The 25983-nt window shown below is 39.0% G+C and overlaps 1 protein-coding gene across 1 annotated transcript in view; it reads right to left on the bottom strand.

The window, feature by feature from the left end:
- Positions 1-24099, bottom strand: part of LOC143973956 (LIM domain transcription factor LMO4-A) — a 39581-nt gene extending 15482 nt beyond the window's left edge. Inside the window, exons 1-2 of the mRNA XM_077474882.1 lie at positions 23941-24099; positions 13983-14226 (exon numbers count right to left, since the gene is read on the bottom strand). Coding sequence (XP_077331008.1) covers positions 13983-14218 — 236 coding nt within the window. The 5' untranslated portion in view covers positions 14219-14226; positions 23941-24099. The remainder of the gene's footprint in view (positions 1-13982; positions 14227-23940) is intronic.
- Between the last annotated feature and the right edge of the window lie 1884 nt (positions 24100-25983).

Here is a 25983-nt window from a genome sequence, read left to right as displayed (position 1 = left end):
TAACCCTGCTTTAAACTTCTCCACAACATTATCCCGGACCTGTCTGGTGTGCTCCTTGGCGTTCGTGATTTTGTTTGCTCTCTAAGGTTCTCTAACAAATCTCTGAGGGCTTCAATGAACAGCTGTATTTATCCTGAGATTAAATTACACACAGGTGGACTCTATTTACTAATTAGGTGACTTCTGAAGGCAATTGGTTCCACTAGATTTCACTTTTCACGTATTTATTTGTAAAAATTCCAATAAAAGAAATTTAAGTTTTTGGTTGTAACAGGGCAAAACGTGGAAAATTTTAAGGGGTGTGAATTCTTTTTCAAGGCACTGTATGGTGTCCGTGTGTGTGTGTGTGTGTGTGTATTTGTATATGTATATGTATATGTATATGTATATATATATATATATATATATATATATATATATATATATATATATACATATATATATATATATATATATATATACATATATATATATATATATATATATATATATATATATATATATATATATATATACATATATATTCTAGACCAACCACTTACAATACTTTGATGACAAAGCATCAGAAAAGCAATCAGGCAAATAGTATTTTCAAAAGGTAGTCAGCAATGGCAGTCCCTATTCTTCTCTTCCAACAGATTTAAATGATCCAAGTATGCATGCTTGGTGAGGGTTGTTCCAAAACAGAATCAGACCTAAAACGATATTAAAGTAGAACTATAGGAATTTTTTCTTTTTTTTTATGTAGATTTTATAGATATAGATGCCGTCTTTGTCCCATTAGGGAGATTTACCTTCACTTCACGTCCCATAACCAAAACAAATCCCTTCAAATTAAGGGAATCTCTTGAGGCCCCCCTAGGTCACTAGAACTAGTGTTCCCATTGGAAGACAAATAGAAAGGGTGAATCTCCCTAACAGGGACATAGACAGCAATAAGAACTGACAGGTGTCCTAATCCCTCTCCACGCTATCCTAAAAAAAAAATAAAAAAAATAATGTAATATATTGCAGTTTAGCAATCATTAGACGGTGGTAGAATTCGTTTTCTTTTTTAGGTTTTTGCCACTCACTGTTTTCATCTGGTGATCTGGCCAGTAATGTACCTCCTGTATTAGAGTGACCCCTCCTCTCTGTATGAAGGAGTGCATGAACACAGCAGACATCAGCATTTGGCAGTATTCGATGGGCTAGCAGATTTAAATACACTAACAAATTTAAGCCAAACTCCAGATCACACTTTATAAGCAGTTTTTTTTCCTTTTGAGATAAATGTTTTACAGAAAAAACGTTCATTGTAAGCTCCCCTTTTAGTGGTAAATAGTTTGTCTCATCCCTGTAACTGATACATTTGCAAGAGAACTTGTTCTTTATAAAAACAGATTTACTGGCTGAATCCCCCAAATGAACAGAAAACCAATGCAGCCATCATATCTAAAAATTAGTAAGCGGCAATGCGGGTACTACTCACTTAACAACCCGGTTCCGTTCCAACGACCAGGTTGTTAAACAAGGAGCCACAAGCATTTTATTTTAAGCATTCTTTACTGTTCTCTACTGTGTTTTGAAAAAAGGGTCTAAACACAAAACTTCAGCTCAATAGCGGTTTAATTTGCAGAAGTACAGAATGAAAATTCTGTACTGTACAATACAATCATGTATAGCTCGTCGTTCGGGTGGGGAGAGCGGTCATTAAACAGGTAAGTTGTTAAATAAAGAGTATCTGTATAATAAAATGTTTGCTTTTGGGTTTAATACCAGGTTAAGGCTCGGTTCACACAGGGGGCGACACGACTTGCCGCGCCGCGACCTGCCGCGACCTCAGCGGCGACTTGCAAACGACTTCTGTATAGAAGTCAATGCAAGTCGCCCGAGGTCACCCAAAAGTAGTACAGGAACCTTTTTTTCTAAGTCGGAGCGACTCGAGTCGCTCCTCTTAGAACGGTTCCGTAGTACAGAACGGGGGCGACTTGTCAGGTCGCGGCGCGGCAAGTCGTGTCATCCCCCTGTGTGAACCGAGCCTAAGAAAAAGGTGGTCACATAAGGCAGAGCTTACTTGCCTATCTCCTGGAACCTGCCCCACAATGTTACCCTCAACTCTGCTAATGTACTACCAAAGTCTTAGGCCGCGTACACACGTGTTGTACAGCACCGCGTTCTTGACGATCGGACTTTGGTGTGATCGTGTGTACGCAAGACCGTTTCAGTGGAAGCGTCAAAAAAACCTTCAGAGTTTATTCCGACGGGAAAACCGGTCGTGTGTAGGCGGCATTAGGCTCCATTCACACCTAGGCATTTGGAATCGTGGGCAGAATTGTCATAGAGCGCGTTTGCTATGCCATTACTTCTTAATTTTTCTCCGTTAAAAAGGAAAATGATGGAGGTGAGCTACAGGATTTGACAATGGTGAAAAGATCCTGCCTTATAGTGTTGAGTAAGCTTGTTCCTGCTTGCTAAGATCTGTCTTTGTCGAACTACTAATCAGCCCAATAGCCATAAACTGCGTTACATTAAAAAAAAAAATTAGATTAGAGATGAATTGAGTGCACTCACGCTGTAATCCCACCATTAGCAACACACAGACTGCCATCATCTTTTCTGGGATTTCTTTAATCCTTGCACCCCTACATCTGCCCACTAAAAAATATTATTTTGTGCTATCTAATATATATATATATATATATATATATATATATATATATATATATATAGATAGATAGATAGATAGATCGAGCGATAGATATCTAGCTATATATATATCTATATATATATATATATATATATATATATAAATAGATAGATATATAGATAGATAGATATATATAAATATCTCTCTCTGTATATATATATATATATATATATATATATATATATATATATATATATATATATAGCTATATATATATAGCTATATATCTATAGATAGATAGATATCAGTATATTAGAGAAGTTTTTTTAAAAAAATTAGAGGTTCTCTGTCTATATATACATATCTCTCTCTCTCCCTCTTGCTTTCTATATATCTATCTATCTATCTATCTATATATATATATATATATATAGATAGATATATAGATATAGATATATAGATATATATATATATATATATAGATATAGATATATATATCTATATCTATAGATAGATAGATAGATAGATATCATTATATTAGGGACGTTTTTAAAAAAAAATCAGAGGTCCCCTGTCTATATATAGATATATGTACTAACCCCACCAGCAAGCCAAGCCACCCTTTAGCAAACATGGGCAAGAGAAAGTGGCTTGAAATTTACACAGCTTTCTCCACCTCCCTTCGTATCACTTTAAGGAAAGAAAAGAAAAAAAAAAAGTCCTCTATTAAATGAGCTTCTGCCTTTATTAAATGTTTTCCCTCCGTCTCCTTGAAAATCTCGTCTGAATCGGGCGTGTAATTGATGTGAGTTTGCCTTTAATATCCTGTTCTCTGGCTCTTTGACACAATCCTAGCGCAGCCGCCAAACTGCCGTCCAATCTAATAAAGAGGCCCCCGTAATGAATTTTCGATCTTAATTTAAACAGTAATTTAAGCGGGGAAGGAGGGGGGGGGGGGTGGACAAGAAAGCCCTGTTATTTCTTCCAATTGAAATGTGTCTTTCAGAGAGAAGAAGTGAGAAGGGGAGGGGAGGATGAGAATAGGACATCGCTGGTCCATGGAACTCAATCTGTAGACCGCTCACACCAGTGCCTCGTCACGGGAGTAGAAGCGAGTTAATTAGCTTGATCAACGTTTGTCGCTTACGCTGTTATGGAACAGTGTCAGTCTCTCACAAGTGGCAACCGTTGTCGATACACAAAGCGGCCAGTTGATGATATCACATTTCAGGTTGTGGCTTTATTTGATAAGACAAATTAACATAGAATTCTAGAGCTGTGCTCTCCAAGTGACAGTTTTAATGTTGCATATGTACGCATTCGCGCTCTCCCAAATGTGCATGTTTGCATAAAATGGGAAGAGGGGCAGACATGTCCCGGGCCTTCCTTATCTTGGGGAAAACACCTGTTATCTGCTTAAAGAAATTACAGTTCAGCCGATTGACTCGTATACATGAGTGCTTGGCAAAGTATTTTATTGTCTGTGCCATGCTAAAGGACCACGGACAGCAGCGTCTGTCAAGGCTGGCACTATAGGCCTTGTTTAGTTCATTGATTCTAGGGGTCTCCTGCAATGAAGCAAAAGATAAACCTGGGTATGACTGTTCTGATTGATGGCTGTTTTTGGTCGCAATAAGGGTGATATTTTTGAACACGTGAACATGGTACCACAAAATTTTCCACCCAAGAATTGCTTTGAAAAAACATGGAAAATTAAATGATCGCACTTGAAAATCGAATTATTGCATCTGAAAATGTAAAGCGAAAGTTGGCCATAGTTGAATTGAAATTTGGGTGGTTCAGTGAGGACCTGATGGATTTAGATGCATCTATGGCCCTTCGTGCTTGACAGAAATGTATCTAATTCTTGACTTCTGTTGAATGGAAAAGAAAATTTTCATTCAATCAATAGCTGCATTCGGAACTTCCCCCCCCCCCCCCCCCCCGCCCACATTCCCCTGGGAAACCTCACATGTCCCAGGAGACTGCAGGACCATTCAAAAAGCACAACGAGTCATGCATGCACAGTAGGGAGCTGGCTGTGAAACACCAGGAAGTCATAGTGGGGGGTTAGACCCCATACACACTATACAGCTTTTGTTGTCTGATTTCCTTTAGATTTACCAAACCCATGTAGTGCAAGGGCCTGCCTGATTGCATGCAAATTGAAACTCTTATGCCCTGTACACACAGTCGGACTTTCCGCCGGAAAATATGCAATCGGATCGTGTTGTCGGAAAATCCGATCGTGTGTGGGCTTCATCTGAATTTTTCCGTCTGAATTTCCGACACAATTTTCTGAAAACAAAATCTGATTGTTTAAATTCCGATTGTGTGTAGACAATTCCGACGGACAAAGTGCCAGGCATGGTCAGAATAAATTACGAGACGAAAGCTATTGGCTTCTGCCTTCTAGTCCCGTCGTACGTGGTTTACATCACCTCGTTCTGAACGATCAGATTTTCCGACAACTTTGTGTGACTGTGTGTATGCAAGACAAGTTTGGGCCAAAATCCGTCAGACGTATTTTGACGTCGGAATGTTCGATCGTGTGTACAGGGCATTAAGGTTTGACCTCATATTATATGGTTTTGGTAAATCTGAAGGAAAAAAAATCTACAGAAAATGGTACAGTGTGTATAGGGCCTCATTTACTAAAGCTAAAAAAAAAAGGCAAAATCTGGTGCAACTCTGCGCAGAAACCAATTATCTTCCAGGTTTTATTCTTAAAGCTTATTTGAACAAGCTCAGGTTAGAAGCTGATTGGCTACCATGCACAGCTGCAGTAAATCTCCCCCAGTCTTCCCACATACAAGTTGGTGGTGCCTGAAGACCAGTGAAGCCTGAGTGAAAATAGCTTAGGATTCCAGGGCTGGTAAGTGGCTGTTTATTTAAAGCTAAATCTGCTGACTTTACATTTTTAGGAAAAGACCAAAGTTCCTCTTTAAAGTGGTTGTAAAGCATCGATCCAGAGATGTGCATGAGAAGAGCGGCTCTCATGGTTCTCTTTCTCTTCATTGGCTGAGACAGCAATCAATGCCAGTGAGCCAATGAGGAGAAAGCGGTAGTGGGTCCAAGCCGCACTCCCATATGTGAATGGACACAGAGCAGCGGCTCAGAAGCAAGCCTGCTTGGGTGCCCCCATAGCAAGCTTCTTGCTATGGGGGCACTCAGCAGGAGAGAGGGGCAAGGAGCAACGATGGGGAAACCAAGAAGAGGAGGATCATGGCTGCTCTGTGCAAAATGACTGCACAGAGCAGGTAAGTAATAACATGTTTGTTATTTCAATTTAAAAAAAATTCTGCCTTTAATATCACTTTACCTCTCCCTGCTCTCACACATAAGTGTATAAAAAGGCGGATTTGTATTTCACCTTAAACCGTTCTCTGCATTGAGGTAAAGAACCTTCTGAGTGCAGCTCCCACTCTGTTCCCCCCCCCCATATGTATCTGAGCCCGATCTCAATCCACAATCCAGCACTGTGCACATGAGCAGCAGCTCTCTTCGCTCCCTTTCTCATAGGCTCAAACTGTAGCAGGAGCCAATGTCAATCACAGCCAGTGAAGTAGAGGTGGGGCTGAGGTACAATCTATATGTCAATGGACATACACTGCCCTACTCAGGAGCAAGCTCGCACCTGTCCCCATAGCAAGTGGCTTGTTATGGTGGGCACTCAGAGGTGGTGGGGACCAGGAGCACCAACGGGGGACCAGAGAAGAGGAGGATCAGGGTAAGTATGATGTGTACCCACTGGATTGATCTTCAGTGACACGGTTATGAGGCAGGTTGCAGACCCCAACTTCTAACAGCTTGGCTACTCAGTGCCTTCACTTTACACATAGGACAGGTGAACAAGCAGGAGGGAATACAGTTGGTAATGAGACAAAGATGGAACCCAAAACTGGTTCCAGAAATTAATTTCAGGGGGTAAGGGGGTTTAGAACAGTAACAGGCCTGTGGACCAATGGACCTTAAGTGGTCATCTGACTTAGGTCTAGCAGGGTTGATTGCTCCTAGACATATGAATTGTATCTACAAGCTGTGGACCAGAGTATTAATGTCCTGGCAAGAAATCTCCTCCTTCACCTTTTTAAAAAGGCCTGCAAAAACTGCTGACTAGTAGCAACCTTCACACTCACACTCCTGCCAACTAGTTATCCAACACAAGTCATGAATCATCTGCAAGGCCACCTTTTCTTAAAGATTTCCAATTTTTTCCAAAGTGGAGTGGTCTGATCTTGGAAATCATGCGGGAAAAAATGGGTTAAAGAAATAACGGTTAAGCAACGCTGGAAAAATCCCATGATGCTCCAGGAGGAAGTATCCCCACAGCCGTATCAAAGAGCTGATCCATAAGGGTGTCAGTGAAGTATCTATTGCCATCAGAAAGTCTGAAAGAAGCACAGGGACTGAAAGCCTTTGAGGTAGAGTTGCCCTTTAGGTTTTCTGCAGCTTCTCCGCAGAGTTCTACGATGTGGAGTCAGAAATTGACAGGAAGGGAAGATCTAATGCCCAGCCTTGCACACAAAGGGTTAATACAGCTAGCTTCAGGGAAAGGAGGCGATGGTAATTTTGGAGGTTTTTCGAGCCCTCCTGGTGAGGAACGGAATTGAACTTAATAGAAAATAACAGCGGCTTAATTGATGCCATATGTTTCAATAACGCCAACAAGTAACTTCACCTGCCAAAGGGTTTGGGGGGGGGGGAGGGGGGGTTCGGTTGTTTCAGAATTAATATCCAAAGACCCTTTTGTGTTGATGTGACTAAGCTAGGAGTGCAGCGTTCCGAATGAACTCGGCAGGGTTTAATACAGCTGGGGGGGGGGGGGGGGGATGTGCGAGTTTAATACAGCAGTACAGTACAAATTCTATTACACAAGCATGGATGCACCACTATGAGCAGCAGTGCTGAGATGGTATCATAAAACAAGCTTTTCAATGGCAATTTTCTGCCAATGAACAACAAACCCTAGATCCTTACCCCATCGGGCCTTAAACAGCACCTTACATGTTTGTATGTAATATAAACAAGGAATGAAGTGGCAGAGAAGGTGCCACATCATATACAGCAGAGTGAATCTTAGCACAATTAAAGGAATCATCCACCTTGCATGTGTTAAAAAATGTATATATTGTTATAAGAAAACATGCATTCAACATAACAGGTTGACACACATTTTGTATACTTTGCGCCAATTTGTCAGTTTTCTACTCACGACATTTTAAACACAATTTTCACCACATTTTCTCACCATGACCTTTCACAGGTCAGTTCCAATGAAAGCAACATTTTTTTTATTTTTTTTGTTAGTCTGTGCCTTGTGAAATGCAGGAACAAGCATGAAAAGGAGGCAGCAGGAATAAGCCAAACACAAATATGGGATGAAGCCGAAAACTGGATGCCTGGACTGTAATAGAACATAAACAAGGGAAAGCAATGACTGTAGAATGATAACCAGACAAAATGGTCCATAGTAATGAAAGTCTCCCTATCAACTGGTGTCACTGGCGGAGATTTCCTAAAACTAAACTGGAGAGTGCAAAATCTGGTGCAGTTGTACATGGTAGCCAATCAGCTTCTAACGTCAGCTTGTTCAATTAAGCCTTGACAATAAAAACTGAAAGGGTTTGTTAACCCATCAATATAAGACTATGCTGGCCCCTCTATTAGAGGCTGGCATAGCACTCTGTCAGTAGTTTTCAAAAACAAGTGTTCTAAATACCTAATTTGAGCTGTCTTCAGGTTGGTCACATTACTCAAGGGCACTATACAGCTCCAATGGATTGCTTCTGCGGGAGGGGCCGTGATTTCCCTCTGACATCACCCGGCGAGATCACGTGGCCACTTGTCTCCTCCGCAGAAGCTCTGTATCATAGCTGTAAAGAGGCCACAAGTCACGTGACTGGTCTGAAGACAGCTGAAATGTGATATTTAGAACGCTCGGTTTTTGAAAGGTACTGACATAGTATGCTATGCCAGCCTCTAATGGAGAGGCTGGTAGTGACAATTTTAGGTTTTTAGTTTACAAGAATAGCGGCAGGGGGGCAGGGCTGGCCCGGAGACAGACACAGAGGGAGATGACAGGCAGGAAGGAGGGGGTGAGGGGGCAGAGCAGAGAGGACAGATACGTATGAGGCAGGGGCGTACTCTGAACACAGTGATCAGGGCAGAGCAGCCTTGATTTGCGTGGTCAGTGCAGTAAAAGCATACAGGAAGTGCCAGGTTTAGTTTTTTTTTTTACAGTTTAAAGGGGGGCAAGCATTGTGCTGTGTAATCTGCTTTAAGGGACCAGGATCTGTATATTTTTGTGGGGGGGGGGGGGTGTTAACAAACGCTTTAAGAGATTAGGAGCCTTTATACAGACAAAGGAACAGCAGATTGCTGGATATATACTCCTATGGGTAGGGCGCCTTTGGACCAATTGTGGATCTTTGGAGGTGAGCACAAATGGTGATCAGTGGAGTGCACAACCTTAATTATTATTTGGATTGTCACTATTCGATACCTAGACTGCACTATGAAGAGAGCACATATTGATTGAGCTAGATTGAGGTAGCGCTTCACAATATTTTTGTTATCTTGTTTATCTTGTTTATTTATTTGGGAAAACATTCTATGTTGAGCAGTACCTCTTTCACTTTTACATGTGTTCACATTATAATACACATAGCTGAAAGCTGATTGGTTAACTATGCAATGCAAAGTTGCTTCAGTTTTTGCACATTACAGTTTTAGTAAATACCCCCACTGCACCAGGGTGCTACAGCAGCTTCTGCCCAAACAATATTTAAACCTGCATAATAATAATAATACTTCTCCATAGAGTTTGGCCAGCTTGCCCATTCTTGTCCACCTGGTGGTCACAGATGGTATAGACGAAAACGCATGGAACTGCAAAACTGTTTCAGGAATCAGACGTCTTCCCTTGTAAGCGACTTTCATTTTTATCAACCAAGATCTTTATCATTGTTTACTTGACTTTGGACTTACTGGTTTTTATAGGTGGACTGGCTCTTCAAGTTTTTTGTTCGTTTACTACAGTCCACACCAGGGATATGGTGGCTTATTATAACAATCATATTCACATTTATTGCCATTTTTCCCAATGTATGTCTGGGAACTTTGGCATAATATATGATATATTGGTCACCACTGTTTCATGTGTGGCGGAATCTAACGGTTCTCAGACTATTCTCAGTAAGCTTGTGGTTCCCACCAAAGCTGAGTGCGCTGAAGATTTTGTATACTGGGAATAAACCAAAGCAGCAAATTTAATTTTTTTAACAAATAGTCTCTGGAGGTTTTTGGTGTGACGTATACAGTGAGAATAATCAGTAAAACCAGAATATAAAGTTCTCCTCGCCTCTAAAGCTAACTCTTGACTTTCACTTATAAGCGTAACTCTCAATTTGAAACGTAATCCCATGCCTAACCATTATCATACCAAAACTCATTATAACATTATTTAGTAATTATAATAGGGAGGAGCAAGAGGAGACTATCCAAATACAAACTTTAACATAGTCAGTATTCGCACAGAAATACTGGGTGCTCAAACCGCCAAATGAGGCAAGTTGGGCTGTCAGCCAAGTGGCCTTATGGTGTCTGCTATATAGTTACACCTTTTATAATATATTCACCCTCTACGTGTTTTCCCAAGTGAGGCAAGATCAGTGTATTCTAAGCCCTTGTACACACGGTCGGAGATTCCGACGGAATGTGTCCGATCGGACTGTTTTGCCAGATATTCTGACTGTGTGTGGTCTCCATCGGACTTTTTCCATCGGAGTATCCAACGGACCAAGTTTTCCAACTTGTTTGTAACATTTTCCGACAAAATGCTCCGATCGGACATACTCCGATCATGTGTAGAGAATTCCGATCGGATAAAGTGCCACGCATGCTCAGATCAAATTCCTACACCAAAGCTATTGGCTACTAGCGTGAACGTAGTCCCGTCGTAACTAAATAACGTCATCACGTCAGATTTTCCAACAACTTTGTCCAACCATGTGTATGCAAGAGTTTCGGACAAAATCCGTTGGACAAAATCTGACGGATTTGGTTGTCAGAATCTCCGACCGTGTGTACAAGGGCTAAGAAGGTGGCAAGGTAGAAATTGATTGACTACACCAAACGTTCTGTCCAGTATTCCCACCATTGGACAATGCAAGCAGTTCCTCATAAGCGTTCTTCAGCTTTACAATGGTTTATGCAGAAAGCTGCCCTTCCTATCATTAGATATTCAAACAAATATCTCTAGTTATCTATGCATATGGGAAAAGTTACATCAATATTTGCATAAATAGTATTCACTGTTCTGGATGTTCTAACACAAGAGTAAATATTATTGGTTGTCACGCCCAAAGTTTGCTTGAGGGCTGAAGGCTGAGTGCAGGAAAGGTAATAGACAGGGAAAGTCTTATGGGTAATAGTGCCAGGATCAGCATGTGCCGTGTTTGCAGAGCTCCTAGTACCATAGACAATATAGATGTCCAGGGCTTCTATATCCATCTATCTATAGCTATATCCCAGCTGGCTGAAGAATACAGTCAGTCACAACTGGTACTTTCTAGCTTGGAGTAAATTATGTGGATGCTCATTAGTTCCACATGAAATTCACAGATTGATCTGAAAATAGATTTGTAATTATATTCTGCCCGGGTTTAAAGGCCATATAAAAGTTGAGCAACACCGCAGCTGCTGTAGAATAAGTTCCAGCTTGTCTGTGGGATGAAAATCTGGAACTTAAAGCAGAACTCCAGGCCAATAAAACTTTAGTCCACATTGAAATAGCTTTCTGTATACTCACGCACACCAGAATGGGCGTGCCTGAACTGTAAGCCAATCAGGTTTTGATGTATAGCAAACTTATTTTGCTCAATCTTTCAGGCACTGGGAGCTTGAGGTGTTGAGGCAAATTAAAGGGCTAATCTTAGATATTCACGTATAGTGCTATTGGTTGGCCAGAGGAGTAAGAGGGGTACGGGACACTGCAGGCTGGCACGCCAGCTACATAGTGCAGAATGAGTGTGGGTAAATCACAAGAATGGCTGAGCTCAATTAAATATCCTGAATTTAATATCATAAATAACAGTCAAAAATGTTCACAGACTGCATTTCTACTGTGCAGTTAGTAGTTTGGCTGGTGTTCCACTTGATATATCCAGACTGGAGCTACGTGGCATTATAGCTGTACTCGCAATTATGAAAATAGGGTCACCCAAAAATCAAAAAAATGGGGAAATCTGCAGACCAATGATGGTAGATTATGATGGCAGGGCAAGAACCCCCACCCCGCATGTCTACTCTCCAGAAGCTGGTTGAATTCTGCAACTGTCCTATGTAATGCTCCTTGTTCTTGCCAACCACATACTATAGGCCGACAGGTCTGTGATTAAATGACATATTTTTCCACCATCACTGGGGAATCACACTATGCAGAACGGTCCAAACTTTTTTATACCAACAAACTGATTTTTGCATCTGTCCCAACTGGGGAGAGTTTCCCTTGTGGTGGAGCAGGAAGCGGTGGGAAATCTCTCCAGTGGGGATGAAAATAGCAACAAAGTTTGATGGGGAAGGGTTAGAAGCTCTATCAGATTTTTATTACTGTGTCGGTAACAACTACTTTCCTTATTTCTTGTCCTGCTGTCAAACATAAACTGTGGTGACATCACCTCGGAAGAGTAACAGACTGGGGGAAAAAACAGCACTAGACAAAAAGGTATTTATTGCCCACGAGTCTTTCCAAAACAAATGAAAAATGTTCTGCCTGCAGTTGAGCTTTAACTTTATCATTTTGTTACAGTCATACCAAAGTGTTCAAAATAATACCTGTAGTGAGAAAAATGTGAAGGTAACCATTGTCAACCGCTTTCTAAAATACTAGTTGCCTGGCTGTACAGATTCAATGCATTCTAGTCATTTTAGAAAGTGATAAAAAAAAATATATAACAAACACCATAATTTCCTTATAACTGATAACATATTGCACACTATTATGGAAATAAAATCAAGAATCACTCCCAAATAATGAATAAAAAATGTTAAGGGATTTCTTATATCTTTAATTTTCAGTAGGTAGCTAATATATGTACAATTTACTGAATTAAAGGGAACTTATGGTAAAAAGCGCTACACTAACAGCTTTACCAGACAGTTATGTATCCAGAGCTCCCCTACAGCACCTACGCAAATACCAACATAGTATTTTGTAAAACTTGTCGCCCACTCTTGTGGCAATGTTTAGGTTGGCAGATTGGTAACGTAGGCACGGTGCATTGCTGGATGTAGGTGGGGCAGATGTGCTCATTCTCCGCTGCCAGTAAGTCAAAGTGAACGCTGCCAATTAATTTGATGCACAGGTTGACTTTAGTGACTTAATTCTCAGTAAAGTCAGAATTGCAACTTGAGTGTTGTACAGGGAAATAAAAATGTTACAATCTATCCTTTGTATATCGCTGATATATTTGGATAATTCTCACTAGTAAAGGTTCGGCCCAACATATCAGTAAGTGCTGCCATGCTGCCTAAAATTAAGGTATATTTTAATTTTTGCAGTCAAATTTGAGAAACCCCACAACTATGTTTGTTCTATGTTCCCATTTACACAACATGCCTAAAAATTGTTTCTAAAAAAATAAAAAAATCTCTTACCTCTCTAGGTGTTTCTTGGAGAAGGTTTATACATAGAAATTTATAGGTAGCTTAAAATTGTTTAAAATAGCTTACAATGAGCAGCTAGAGGACAGTTATAGATACAGATTTTTTAAAGTGCATTAACATACAATATGCCACTGAAGCCTTGAGATTTGTAACCCTCTGTTAGGACAGACAGTATGTATACCTAGTTTACAACTGATAATGAGATCTGCTATTACAGGCAGGGTTAATTAAAGTATCTAAACACAACTCCCTAGCCCTATTTTAAAGGAAGAAGAAGGAGAATTCAGGGAGGATTTTAGGCAAGTAAAAAGTAAATATAAAAAGGTAAGCAAGAATTTTAAAATATTGGTTTATTAAGGATAAGTTCATCTTTTGTAACATGTGACACCCATATTCAGGGTATACCATGTTACATATGCTAATTCTGACTATCTGACTGTCTTTTTAGACTGATAGACAGGAGGGGGGCAGATTACAAATGCAGATTCAATATTCGGTCTTTCTATTTTCACCTAAAAAAAAAACAAAAAAAAGAAGACCACATAAGGGAATCAAGACTGCTTAAGCTGGCATAAATAACGGATTCCTTTATTTCTTCTTTTACAACAAAGCAAAGAGAGAAACATATTCAAACTCATGATTTATTAAGATCCGTTATCTCTGAAACTGTTCCATGTTCACTCACCGGATATAGTCGTTTCGGCACAGGATCATACCGCTTTTTGTGTAACAGGAAGTGCCAATTTCCCCCAGCTGAGCCTGGCAGCAGGAACACTTCAGGCACCGAGTGTGCCAATACCGATCCATGGAATACAGAAGGAACCTGTCTGCAATTTTCCCCCCACAGCCGGCGCAGGCTTTGGGAGGGGAAGTGTTACTGGTGACCGCCGTGGTGCTTTCCGATGTCCGGTTATTCACCATTCCTGATTCTGTAAGAGAACATAAAAAAAAAAAAGAAAGGTGAACATGATTAAATGCGGTTCCCCCAAGCCTGCGCGGCCGAGCTGCGCTGCAGTTGTAATTCTCCTGTTACAGTTTACACGGAAGCATAAGTGATTGAAAGAAGCACTTTGCTCAAGCACCAGAAAATAGCTTATTATACAGACATCCCCTGAGAGCACAGCTAATCACCCTTGTATCGGCTCCCACAACCCATTTTCAGCAACTCATACTGCCTGGAGTGGCAAAGCTCTAGCATGTAACCCATTACTATGTACTGCTCCCATCTTGCCAAGGGGCAGCAATGTGATTGTATAAAGGCGTTCTTGGGTGTACAAGAGACATCAAGGGTGCTACATGGTAAACAATAACTAAGTGAAAAAACAGATACTATTTTAATATAAGTGACTGTTAAAAATCACTAAATGACCAGCTAACATTACTTGTAATAAGAGAATCATGCAGTCCAGACACCCTGAAACATTTTGTGCTCAACCCCTCTGTTTCATCATATATAAAGGACAGTTTGTTGTTTTTATGTACATTTCCTAGAGAACAATGGACAAAAAGATATCTGTCTGACTATGGATGGGAGAAGGGATGGATCCCTGCCAGGATATTATTCCTGTATGAATATGTGTCCTCATTGGTAAGATTTTACATAATTTATTTTTCCCGGAGACAGTGTTTGCAGTGGGAGGCTGTGATGGTGAACTGTTTATAGGGACACAAAGAGAAAAAAACCTGACAGAGTCTCTAACCGCCCCCCCCCACTCTATCCCAAACAAAAATATGCTTTTGACTGGAGCTCCAGTTTAAAGAGTCTATACTGGGAATGAAGTGCATCCTGATTTTAAAATACAAGCAGCATATTTAAATGTGCAAAAAGGTACTGTCACTTTATGTACTGTATACTGAGGCATTGGTCATTTGGTCTCTCGGTGGGGAGGGTCACTGACCAATGCCCCCTTACTGGTCTTGTAACAGTGCGCCCAGAGGGAGCCTGATTTCCTGCACGTTTCTACTGAGAAGTTATGTATAGAGAATAGGTTTCTTGTGGGATATGTGTCTCCCGTATTTATGAAGATGGGTCTACCAATATTCTTCTTGTGCCAAGGTAGTATGAAAATTGGTCTACCAAAATTCTTTGAATGCCAAGGTAGCATGAGAATGGATCTACCAATACTCTTCTTGTGCCAAGGTAGTATGAAAATTGGTTTACCAATATTCTTCTTGTGCCAAGGTAGTATGGTAATTGGTCTACCAATATTCTTCTAATACCAAGGTAGCATGAGATTGCATCTACCAATATTCTTCTTGTGCCAAGGTAGAATTAAACTTGGTCTACCAATATTCTTCTTGTGCCAAGGTAGTATGGTAATTGGTCTACCAATATTCTTCTAATGCCAAGGTAGCATGAGATTGCATCTACCAATATTCTTCTTGTGCCAATGTAGAATGAAACTTGGTCTACCAATATTCTTCTTGTGCCAAGGTAGTATGAAACTTGGTCTACCAATATTCTTCTTGTGCCAAGGTAATATAAAAATTGGTTTACCAATATTCTTCTTGTGCCATGGCAATATGAAAATTGGTCTACCAATATTCTTCTTGTGCTGAGGTAGCATGAGACAGAATCTACCAATATTCTTCCTGTGCCAAGGTAGTATGAAAGTGTGGCAGATATATCTGAAACCAAACATTTTTATAGGTTTGTATAGCAGGAAATGTTTAAAAGCCATTTCAAGCTCTCTTTTTAGTCTGTGTCCCTCTGGAACGATTTCCCTCCACTTCCTGTCCTAATGGCACAACAGGACAGAAGAGGAAATCCTGAGATTGCAAAGAGTTTCCCCATACAGTCACCATGGATGCCAATAACCTTCTTTACCTGTATAAATGCTGAGAGTGATATCATACTGGATTTCTATTATATCTTCCAATTAAAAAGGTTCACTCAAACTGCACAATCCACAGTAATCTGCCCCCACTATTCCTTTTCAGTTTTAAGTGACCAAAAAAAAGCTGGGGTAAACATTAATCAAAGGTTCCAGTTGAAAGGAGTTTCAATCTCCACCACACATTTTCATTATTTGGTCACTTGAAACTTGAAATGAGAGCATCTGCAAGGGGCCATTGTGTTTTCCATCAAAAGCTGGGGAAAGCGTCTGAGATTGCTCTCTGTATGCCCAGCAATCTGGAAATGTCCCAACTATAAGGTGTCATGTAGCCCCCAATTAATACAGCGTTGGTACTCAGCTATACAAACTTCAGGCCATGCATTGGACAACATCAGTGGAATCAGAACAATCACATTCAATTTAGCGCTTCATGGACAAAAAGCAGCAAATACCGCACTAGGTCTAACTAAGATATAACGATTGTTTTTTTGACAGTAGGAGCTGAAAATAATGATTATTACTGCAAATAAGACGTATGCTCTTAGTGGAGTGGGCCTTTAAGTATGTAGATTGTAAAGGGGCACAGTAATAACATGAACAGCTGGCAATTATCCATTCTTTTATTGCTGCTGACCAAATAATTGCTATATGATGCTGTCCTTCCAATTAGTTAGGAATCCTTTACATGAGTGATACATTTGTGTGCCACAATTGCGCTATTCTTCATGGCGCTAAAATAATTGCGCAGTACTAGTAAAGGAAGCCTGTTATGACAAAAATAACAGAGTCCGCCTTCACTGACATTCTATTCCTTTCTGGTTTCAAACTGAACACAAATGGTGGAGAATAGGTTTTACTTCACTTGCTACATGAATTTTCCAAGTTGGTGAAAGTGTTGGAGTAAGGCAGCTGGGCAATAACCGTTTTCAGGATTAGGTCAACAGCGGTAGCTGTATCTCTTTATGACAGGTTCACTTTAAAAGAGAAAATAATACTGTATAATTTGTTTGCCTCTGTTCATGGATTTAGTCTGCATTTTTGCCCTGACTGTTTTACGGGAAAACACATGTAAACAGATGCACGTACTAAAACTGAAAACCCAGCTATATTGAAAAAAATTACAATTAATCACATTTTCCTTATTTCAAAGTGCTAAAACGAATTCTCGAATATCATTGCACTTCCCAGGGCAGCCACACAGTGGCGCCAAATATGTTCTCCCCTAAGTAGCATGTACAGTACACATGAATTCAAAGACTTTCCTCCAGGCCTTCAGCAGTTCATCCAGGGCTAATTATCACCTAATTCCTAGTGGCTGATACCCATGCTACAGAATTACCCCCTAAAACAGCCAAGCTTAAGGTAGATTTGCAGAGTCAGGAAAGGCATTTGGAATTCAGATTGTCTCCTTTACGCCAATTAAACAGATTTGTTGGTATCCTGCATGGTAATCCCCGGCCAGATGTGATAACTTGCTAATTTAGCCATGGTGTACGGCCTGTTACCCAAGATGCTTGCTCCTGTGCAATGTCAACAAACCTTTTCCATAATCTAATGGTAAGCTTTAATATTTTCATAGTGGGATCCAGCAGGGCAGAGTGTGTTGGCTGATGGTCATCATGATAGAGTAGGCAAGGGATTAAGAGCAACTGATGCCAGAATTTTTTTTAAAAAGTTGGCTCCAATCTTTCAAAATGGTAGCTCAATAAAGAATTACATTTAAAAGTTTGTAGGTGTTAGGGATCTAGACTTTAGTAGTGTATAACATGCCAATTTAGAGGTTAGATGCACCTTGGACATATGTGCTTGGACATGTGTACCCCAAATAGTTTTCTGTATGTCAAGGTATACATAGTCCTAAAATGGTGACCAAAACTGGACAACTGTACTACCATGCACGATATATGTCCTGTGGTCACCCCCACAAATGTTTGCCTTATGTACCAGAGAAAAGCAATTGGTCAAGAGTCCAGTCACTTTTCTCTGGTAGATTCCATCCTGGAATTCCATCTACTACTGCCACAAGCCCGGGTAGTCTAAAGAAGTAAATCAATCTCCCATTTGACACTTATCTCTGATAAATGAAGAGATATTCAACTTCAATTAGCTACAGCTACATTTATCTTGCTTTTCTCAAATTGCTGGCAATTCCTATTTTATTTTGTTGCATATAAAGTACTAAAAACTTCTACAACATTTGACATAGACATTCACATCAATATATGCCCCCTTAAAAAATGAATTTTTTTTCCTGGGGTACGTTTTTATTTTAGGATGTGGGAGAAAGCAGGAATATCTGGAAGAAAGACACACACATAAAGAGAATTATCGGACAATTCTGAAGTTTCAATTAAACAAACAAAGCCTCAAAGCAAGCAGCTCAGCTACTGAAAACCCATAGTGCTCTGAGTATCCTCTTTCACCTATTAACTATTTACTTTTTTTATATATATTTATTATATACACACGCACATATATATACTCCAGAGACATACTGGTAGGTTAATTGGCTGCTGTATAAATTGGCCCTAGTATATGTATGGATGAATGTAAGTTAGGGACCTTAGATTGTAAGCTCCTTGAGGGCATATATATGTAAAGTGCTACGTAAATTGACAGCGCTATACAAGCACCTGAAATAAATAAAAATAAAATATACACACCCAAACAAACGTATATACTAAAAAAGAACAAAAAAAAACACATTTATGGAGTCTAAAAATAAATAAAATTGACCCAATAACAAATACAATTTATTTTTTACATTATATGAGTAAATATTATATGCCGTCCTGAACTTCCTTGGCTAAACATGGTGTTGGTACTCTTTAGAATTCCCAAGCAATTGGACATCGTTAGACCTGTCCATACATTGTTCTAACAACCTATCTAGCCAAACAAAACTTTTGAAATGAGTTGGTTTATCAATTAGCATTAAACTCATCTGATCTTGTGTTTCTACATAATCATCTCACCATCATCTAAACATTTGTGCCCTCAAACCTTTGGTAGGAAGTGGATTTTCCCAATTCTGCACTGTAAAAAAAAACTGAACAGTGAGGGTACCACAACTCAACCAGAATGGTATATTGAGTGCTGCACCTGCCCCCTGACCGTTTATTATCCCTATTCTAGGTTTAGAATGTATAGTTTACTATTAGATTATCAACACAGTATTAAATAAACACAGAAATGTAGTTATAATATATAAGCATATGCAAAAAAGAAAGTATACAGCACAATTTTCTTAAAAAGAACATGTTCTGTAATGTTTTTTTTTTTTACTATCAACATTCCCCAATATCAAGAAACAAAAACATACTAAATGTGGCCAGTGTTTAGCCCCGAGAGGTTGGCACACCCAAACACATTAAAAATATTAGCGGTCTGGACATATTCTACAGTACTGGGGACAACCAAGCACAGCACGTTTGGAATATCTGCCATTAGAAGACTGATTGGTCTGGCTGAAAATTTTGGCCAGTACCTTATTCTCCTTCCTCTGCTTCACAACACACTCTGCAAATTAGCTATATGTTTGTGTCTGCCCAGAAAAACTGACCAACCTCCAATTTTGATTAAAAAAAATAAAAATACAGAGGATAGTAAGTCCTCGTAAAAATGACAGAGCATCCGTACTCTCCATAAATAGCCTGATTTGGGTGATCGTCTTATGACACGTATGCAGATTTAAAAAAAAAAAAAAAAGAACTTTTCTTTTTTATGGACAAACTGGAGTGATCAATTTTAGACAAAACATTTTAACATGCTAGAGGATATTATACTTATTTTTTTACTGTAATATTTGACTGGCCAAGCTATGCTTGAATTGTTGCACTGCAGAGGAAATTCTGGCAGTGTAAGATCTGTTGAAATGGTCATATATGTTACAATCAGATTGTACAATCTTCTTTAGATGAATCAACAGCTGACATAGGTAAGAGCCTACAAGTTATAAACCAAATGCTACATAGTTGTTGACAAAGCTATCATACAAAGTCATAAAGCTAGATTGTAACACATGTGGCCAACTTCAGGCTGCTCAACAAGCAACTGATCATCGGCCCATTGTTTATAGGTACTTAAAATGGAGAAATAGCCATTCTGTAGGGGCTTAGTGCGCCTGACAGCTGTTGTAGGCTATGATATTTCATACGTACAGTATAGGGGTTATTATACAACTCTGCTCTTCTTACCAAGTCCTGAAATTTCCAGAAGCCATGGTAAAGGCCTTTATTGGCTTAAATCAACCATAATAATTGTAATGTGTTATATAGGGTTAACCTGGGACATTCTGCTAGAACAGAAAATAGTTATGCCTTGTGTGCCCAACAGCTGGAGACACACACAGGTTGCCCCAGTGTGCTCATTAAATAGCCAGCACCCATTAAATGCAATGGGGCATGGTGGTCAGCTCTATGCCATATGCTGCAAAAGTTTGGTGCACGATTCTGCCTACATCTACTACCTAAATAATATACTGGGGGGAGATTTACTAGAACTGGTGCACAGAGAAGCTTGCGCAGCTCTGCAAAATAACCAATCGGCTTTTAGGTTTTATTGTCAAAGCTTAACTTAACAAGCTAAAGTTAGAAGGTGATTGGTTACTATGCACAGCTGCACCAGATTCTGAGCATTCCAGTTTTAGTAAATCTCCCTCAAAGCTTTGTATTTTATATTTTAGAAAGGCCATTGAGACCTTGGGGGTTATTTACGAAAGGCAAATCCACTTTGCACTGCCAGTGCACTTGGAATTGCAGTCGCTCTAAATCTGAGGGGTAGATCTGAAATGAGGGGAAGCTCTGCCGATTTTATCATCCAATCATGTGCAAGCTAAAATTCTGTTTTTATTTTCCTTGCATGTCCCCCTCGGATGTACAGCGACTTTACTTCCAAGTGCACTTTCAGTGCAAAGTTGATTTTCCGTTAGTAAATAACCCCCCTTATATACATATCTACGGAGCTATAATTTTTTTCTGCATTTTTCTTTTTTTGATAGGTCATTGAGAATTGTTCTATATTAGCTCCATAATGGTTAATGCATGCTTATTGCTTGTTAGCTAGGTAGGGGTGCAAATTTAATAATGCACAGCAGAAACCAATGAGCTTCTAACCCCAGCTTGTTCAATTAAGCTTTTGTAATAAAACCTGGAAGCTCATTGGTTTCTATGAAGAAGTGAGCCTGATTTTGCACTTTCCAGTTTTAGTAAATAAACCCCATTGTGTACTTAAAAGTGGAATATGCCTGTATTCAGTAAGGTAGTCAGTGATGTACAAAAGGCAAGAACATAGAGCAACAAGACTGGATTTTTAGTTGTCAGCGCTGATTGGCTGCCAAGGGGTTCTAGTAAGAAACTGTGTCTTATACTGGCCACTAAACCGTGTACTTTATCCAGCATCCTGTATTTTTGGACAAAAAGCACAGAAAAGATCAGACTTTTTATTTTTATAAAGATTATTTCTAATCTCATCGAGCGCAGACTGTTGCTTTTATGTCAGGGTCCCCCAGCTTCATGGAGTAGCGGGTTACACTCACCATTCAAATGACGAATTCCTTGCAGTTACCCCAAGGGGCTTGTGGCTAACTCCCCTCTTTGCCCCTATTGAAGCACCCAGGTCTTGTACAGATATAGATCCCCTTTTAGCATAATCATCCTTTGTAACCCTGGCTTCTAGAAAAACGGAGTTCTGTTTCCAGTACTGGGCACCTCTCACTGGCCAACTCAAGGCCAGCACGCCAAGAGTTAAACACTTAGGGATTTCGGTACAATTGCCCCATTATCTCCTTGTTTCTCAGCCTGCGTGAAACAGTTGCAGCTGCTTGTGAAACACAAGAAGGGATGTATAGATTCCCCATTTCTGGCAAGAGAAGCCAGGCTCTTCTCCCAGTTCCCTCAATCTCTCAAAATAATTACAAGCTTTAGGCACAGCAGCGAGCATGTTTACAGCGCCGGTGCTGCGGTCACTTTACCGCTCAAGTTGGTTGAAAAAAGGTTGGCGTGACCAGAAAATGTGTCAGCTTTTCCACGAACCCCATAATGTTTCTAATTTCTTCTTTTTCTTACTGTATATAATAAACCATCAACATTTTGTATTCACGTCACCTTCGCCGCTCCAGCAAACACAGAAATTTGCCATTAGCAAAAGCACGTTAATATTTTCAATTTATCTAGGTAAAAAATAAATACGGTAGTTGCTTGGATAATTCACAGCATCCTGGAAAATTATTTCAATCAACATTAATTCTGTCTGCTTCATGCGCACGCTCATAGTTGAGTTACCGTATGCGCCGACTGCAGGATTATTGCTAGCTATGACTATTTGCTAGATAGACGGGGGCAATTGTCTAGCAATTTCACCACTTTCAAGCAGTTTTTCATAGCTGAAACCGTAGAATGGATCAAGTCAACGCACTGACAACAGTTTACATATTGGTAGGTTGCCTAGATCTGTCATTTTTGTAACCGAAAACTGATTGAAATTGCTAACAATATGCAATGGCCAGTGGAAGAGATTCACACACCAATGGCAGCCATCAGGCAATCGCTGGACTACGCATGGTGATAAATTTTGTTTTCAGACATTTTGGAGCATCTTTTGTAAGTGAGCGCCAAACATTTCTTTTCTTGATGGAAAAAAAAGGCAAAGGGCACCACTGGTCAGGCACATGTTTTACTTACTACCCCATCACTTCCAGTAGAAACCTATGCCCAACCCCAGCCAACCCAAGAAGCGTAATCAGGTAGTGTCAGGAGCCAAGCTGAGTGCTAACCAAATTCAACCAAATTTCAATTTTCAGTAGCCAAGACAATTTAAAAAAAAAAAAAAATAAAATCGATCACTATATTTTTAGACATCGCTCCTTTTCTTCACACTGATACTGATACAGTATTTACTGGTACTGGTACTTTTATGGATTCTTTAGGTAGAAAGCAGAATGGAATTTACTAACAATACAACATGCATCATTACACTGACTTAAGTGTTTACTACTGATCTTTTGATCGAAAGCAGAGTGCAATTTACTAACAATACAACATGCATCTCCATATCTATTGGAACCATCAGCCTGCATTCACACCCGTCTAGGCTTTTGGAGTGGGGGCTCTATGACAAAGTTAGGACAAAACCCTTAAATGAATTTTGTGAGTGCAAAGACAAGGGGAAGCCCCCAGCCGGCACCACAATTCCCATTTACAAGTCTATTTCATTTTCACTTTACGTTACGTTTGCAACGCTATAAAAAAAAAAAAAAAAAGATATCTATCTATCTAATGAATAATGATGATAATAATAATAATTTTATATATATATATATATATATATATATATATATATATATATATATATATATATATATATACATACACACACACACACACACACACACACTTTTTGTAAAGCTCATAAAATTATAAAAATAAATATAAAATATAATATATATATATATATATATATATATATATATATATCTATATACATATATATATATATATACACACACTTTTTTTTTTAAAGCTCAAAAAAAAAAATATATATATATATATATATATATATATATATATATATATATATATATACACATACACACACACTACATACCATCTAGGTCTAACTATAGAGCAAACATGACCTGACAACTTTATGTATTTTATGTTGTCACCCCATACTTTCCATTAGCAGTATACACAACCCATACACACAATAAACACAAGCACACTGTAATGCAGTCCCTACACAAAAAAAAGTGCAAAGTGTCCTGGCTGAATGCACACAGCTATTGCAGTAATGCTGGATGAAGTTTACCTGGGAGCTGATCCTGATCTTTCACAAAGTGTCAGTAAGATCCACTAGATCCACAGGCTTTTTGCACTGACAAGAGTCCAAGCACACAGACAGGCTCCTTAATGTCCAGCAGCACCAGATCTCTCCTACAAGGGAACATCCACTGAGTGCAGCTGCCTGCTATCCTCTGTCTATATAACCAGCCTGTGACATCAGCAGCAGCCCCAGCGAGCTGCCAATCCAGCTGCAGAGGGGTGTGGCCAGTGTCAGAAAGATAGATGGACATTTAAATAGTTAAAGGGCCTCTTTCCTGCCCTCATCAGGCTTCTTGTGTAATATTTCTAGAGCAATCACCCTGTGCTTCTTCTTTTTCTTCATCCTCCTCTTCCTCTTCATCATTTCTATTATCATAATAATAATTATATTGTCACACGAAATGAATGAGCACCATCACTGCCAGCTGACTATAACACTCCCTATTACACAATCATTACTTGTAATATTGTATGGTATTATATTATTATTTTTTTACTATGTGCACATTAGTATTCATAGAATCCCGGGTGTCTGTTATGAATGCATTATTAGTATTATGAGTATAGGAGCTAAAAAGGATTGCGCCTTAAATATTGCTAATGAGAATTTTCTGGTATTATCATTAACACATGCTAAGAACAATTTACAACACTATCAGCCCTGTGGTGCTATATCATTTTTATACAAATTATATTTCTTTTTAAGGATTTTCTAATAAATTTGTTAATCAGTAAAAAAAAATACTTAAGATAATATTGTTTTAAGGACAGAAAAGGTAGTAAATGAGTTTGTGATACCATATAACATTTTATTGGTGTTTTTTTATTACAATTTTTGTAGATCATTGTATTCTTTTTTTCTTTCTTATGGTTTACAATAAAAAGCATTCAATGGAAATAAAATAATACTTACAGTAAATATAAATGTAAAACTTAATGTATGACAGTTTATTAAACAACAGACACAATGGGAGTTATTTATTAAAGGAAAATCCACTTTGCAATACAAGTGAACTTGGAAGTAAAGTCTGAGGGGGACGTGCAAGGAAAATAAAAAACAGCATTTTAGCTTGCACATGATTGGATGATAAAATCAGCAGAGCTTCCCCCCATTTCAGATCTACCCCTTAGATTTAGAACTTTCAGTGCAAAGTGGATTTTCCTTTCGTAAATAACCCCCAATGCTCTTATTTGTAATTTTTTTTTTTTTTTTTTTTTGAGTTTTTGCTACTTTTATCATTTTCTTTGTTATCAGAAATTTTTTTTTTTTTTTTTTTGCCCATTTGAGTCTTTTACAGTATATCAGGTCTTTTAGATTTTCTTGTACGTTTTGGATATGTTAGTATACGTACATAGGGGGGTTATTTACTAAAGGCAAATCCACTTTGCACTATAAGTGCAAACTACAAGTGCAAAGTGCACTTGAAATTGCACTGAAAGTGCACTTGGAAGTAAAGTCGCTGTGGATCCGAGGGGGACATGCAAGGAAAATAAAAAACAGCATTTTAGCTTGCACATGATTGGATGATAAAATCAGCAGAGCTTCCCCTCATTTCAGATCTACCCCTTAGATTTACAGCAATTGCACTTCCAAGTGCACTTGTAGTGCAAAGTGGATTTACCTTTCATAAATAGCCCCCATAGCATTACTTTATAGGGTTTAAAGCTTGTTTAAAGTTGTTCCCTTTCTTTTTTTTTTAAGAGTTGAAGTCAGATCTTTTATTCCAAAAGTTTCTAATATCAAAAATCAACAAGGGAGCCCAAATTTTACTGGGTAATGGACTATCAGAGGGTGCCTTGCCTTTAAATTTTGCTTTACAGCTGAAAAGATTTGCCAGTAGGTCAAGACTAGAGTTTCTTTAACTTCAGTACAGGCATACCCCCCTTTTAGGTATGCAATGGGGTTTATTTACTAAAGCTAGAAAGTGCAAAATCAGGCTCACTTCTGCATAGAAACCAATGAGCTTCCAGGTTTTATTACCAAAGCTTAATTGAACAAGCTGGGGTTAGAAGCTCATTGGTTTCTATG

This window comes from Lithobates pipiens, unplaced genomic scaffold (assembly GCF_037356315.1).
Source record: "Lithobates pipiens isolate NorthernLeopardFrog02 unplaced genomic scaffold, aLitPip1_a1.2 Scaffold_1, whole genome shotgun sequence".
NCBI classification, from domain to species: Eukaryota; Metazoa; Chordata; class Amphibia; order Anura; family Ranidae; genus Lithobates; species Lithobates pipiens.
This window is presented reverse-complemented; position numbering and strand designations above follow the sequence as displayed.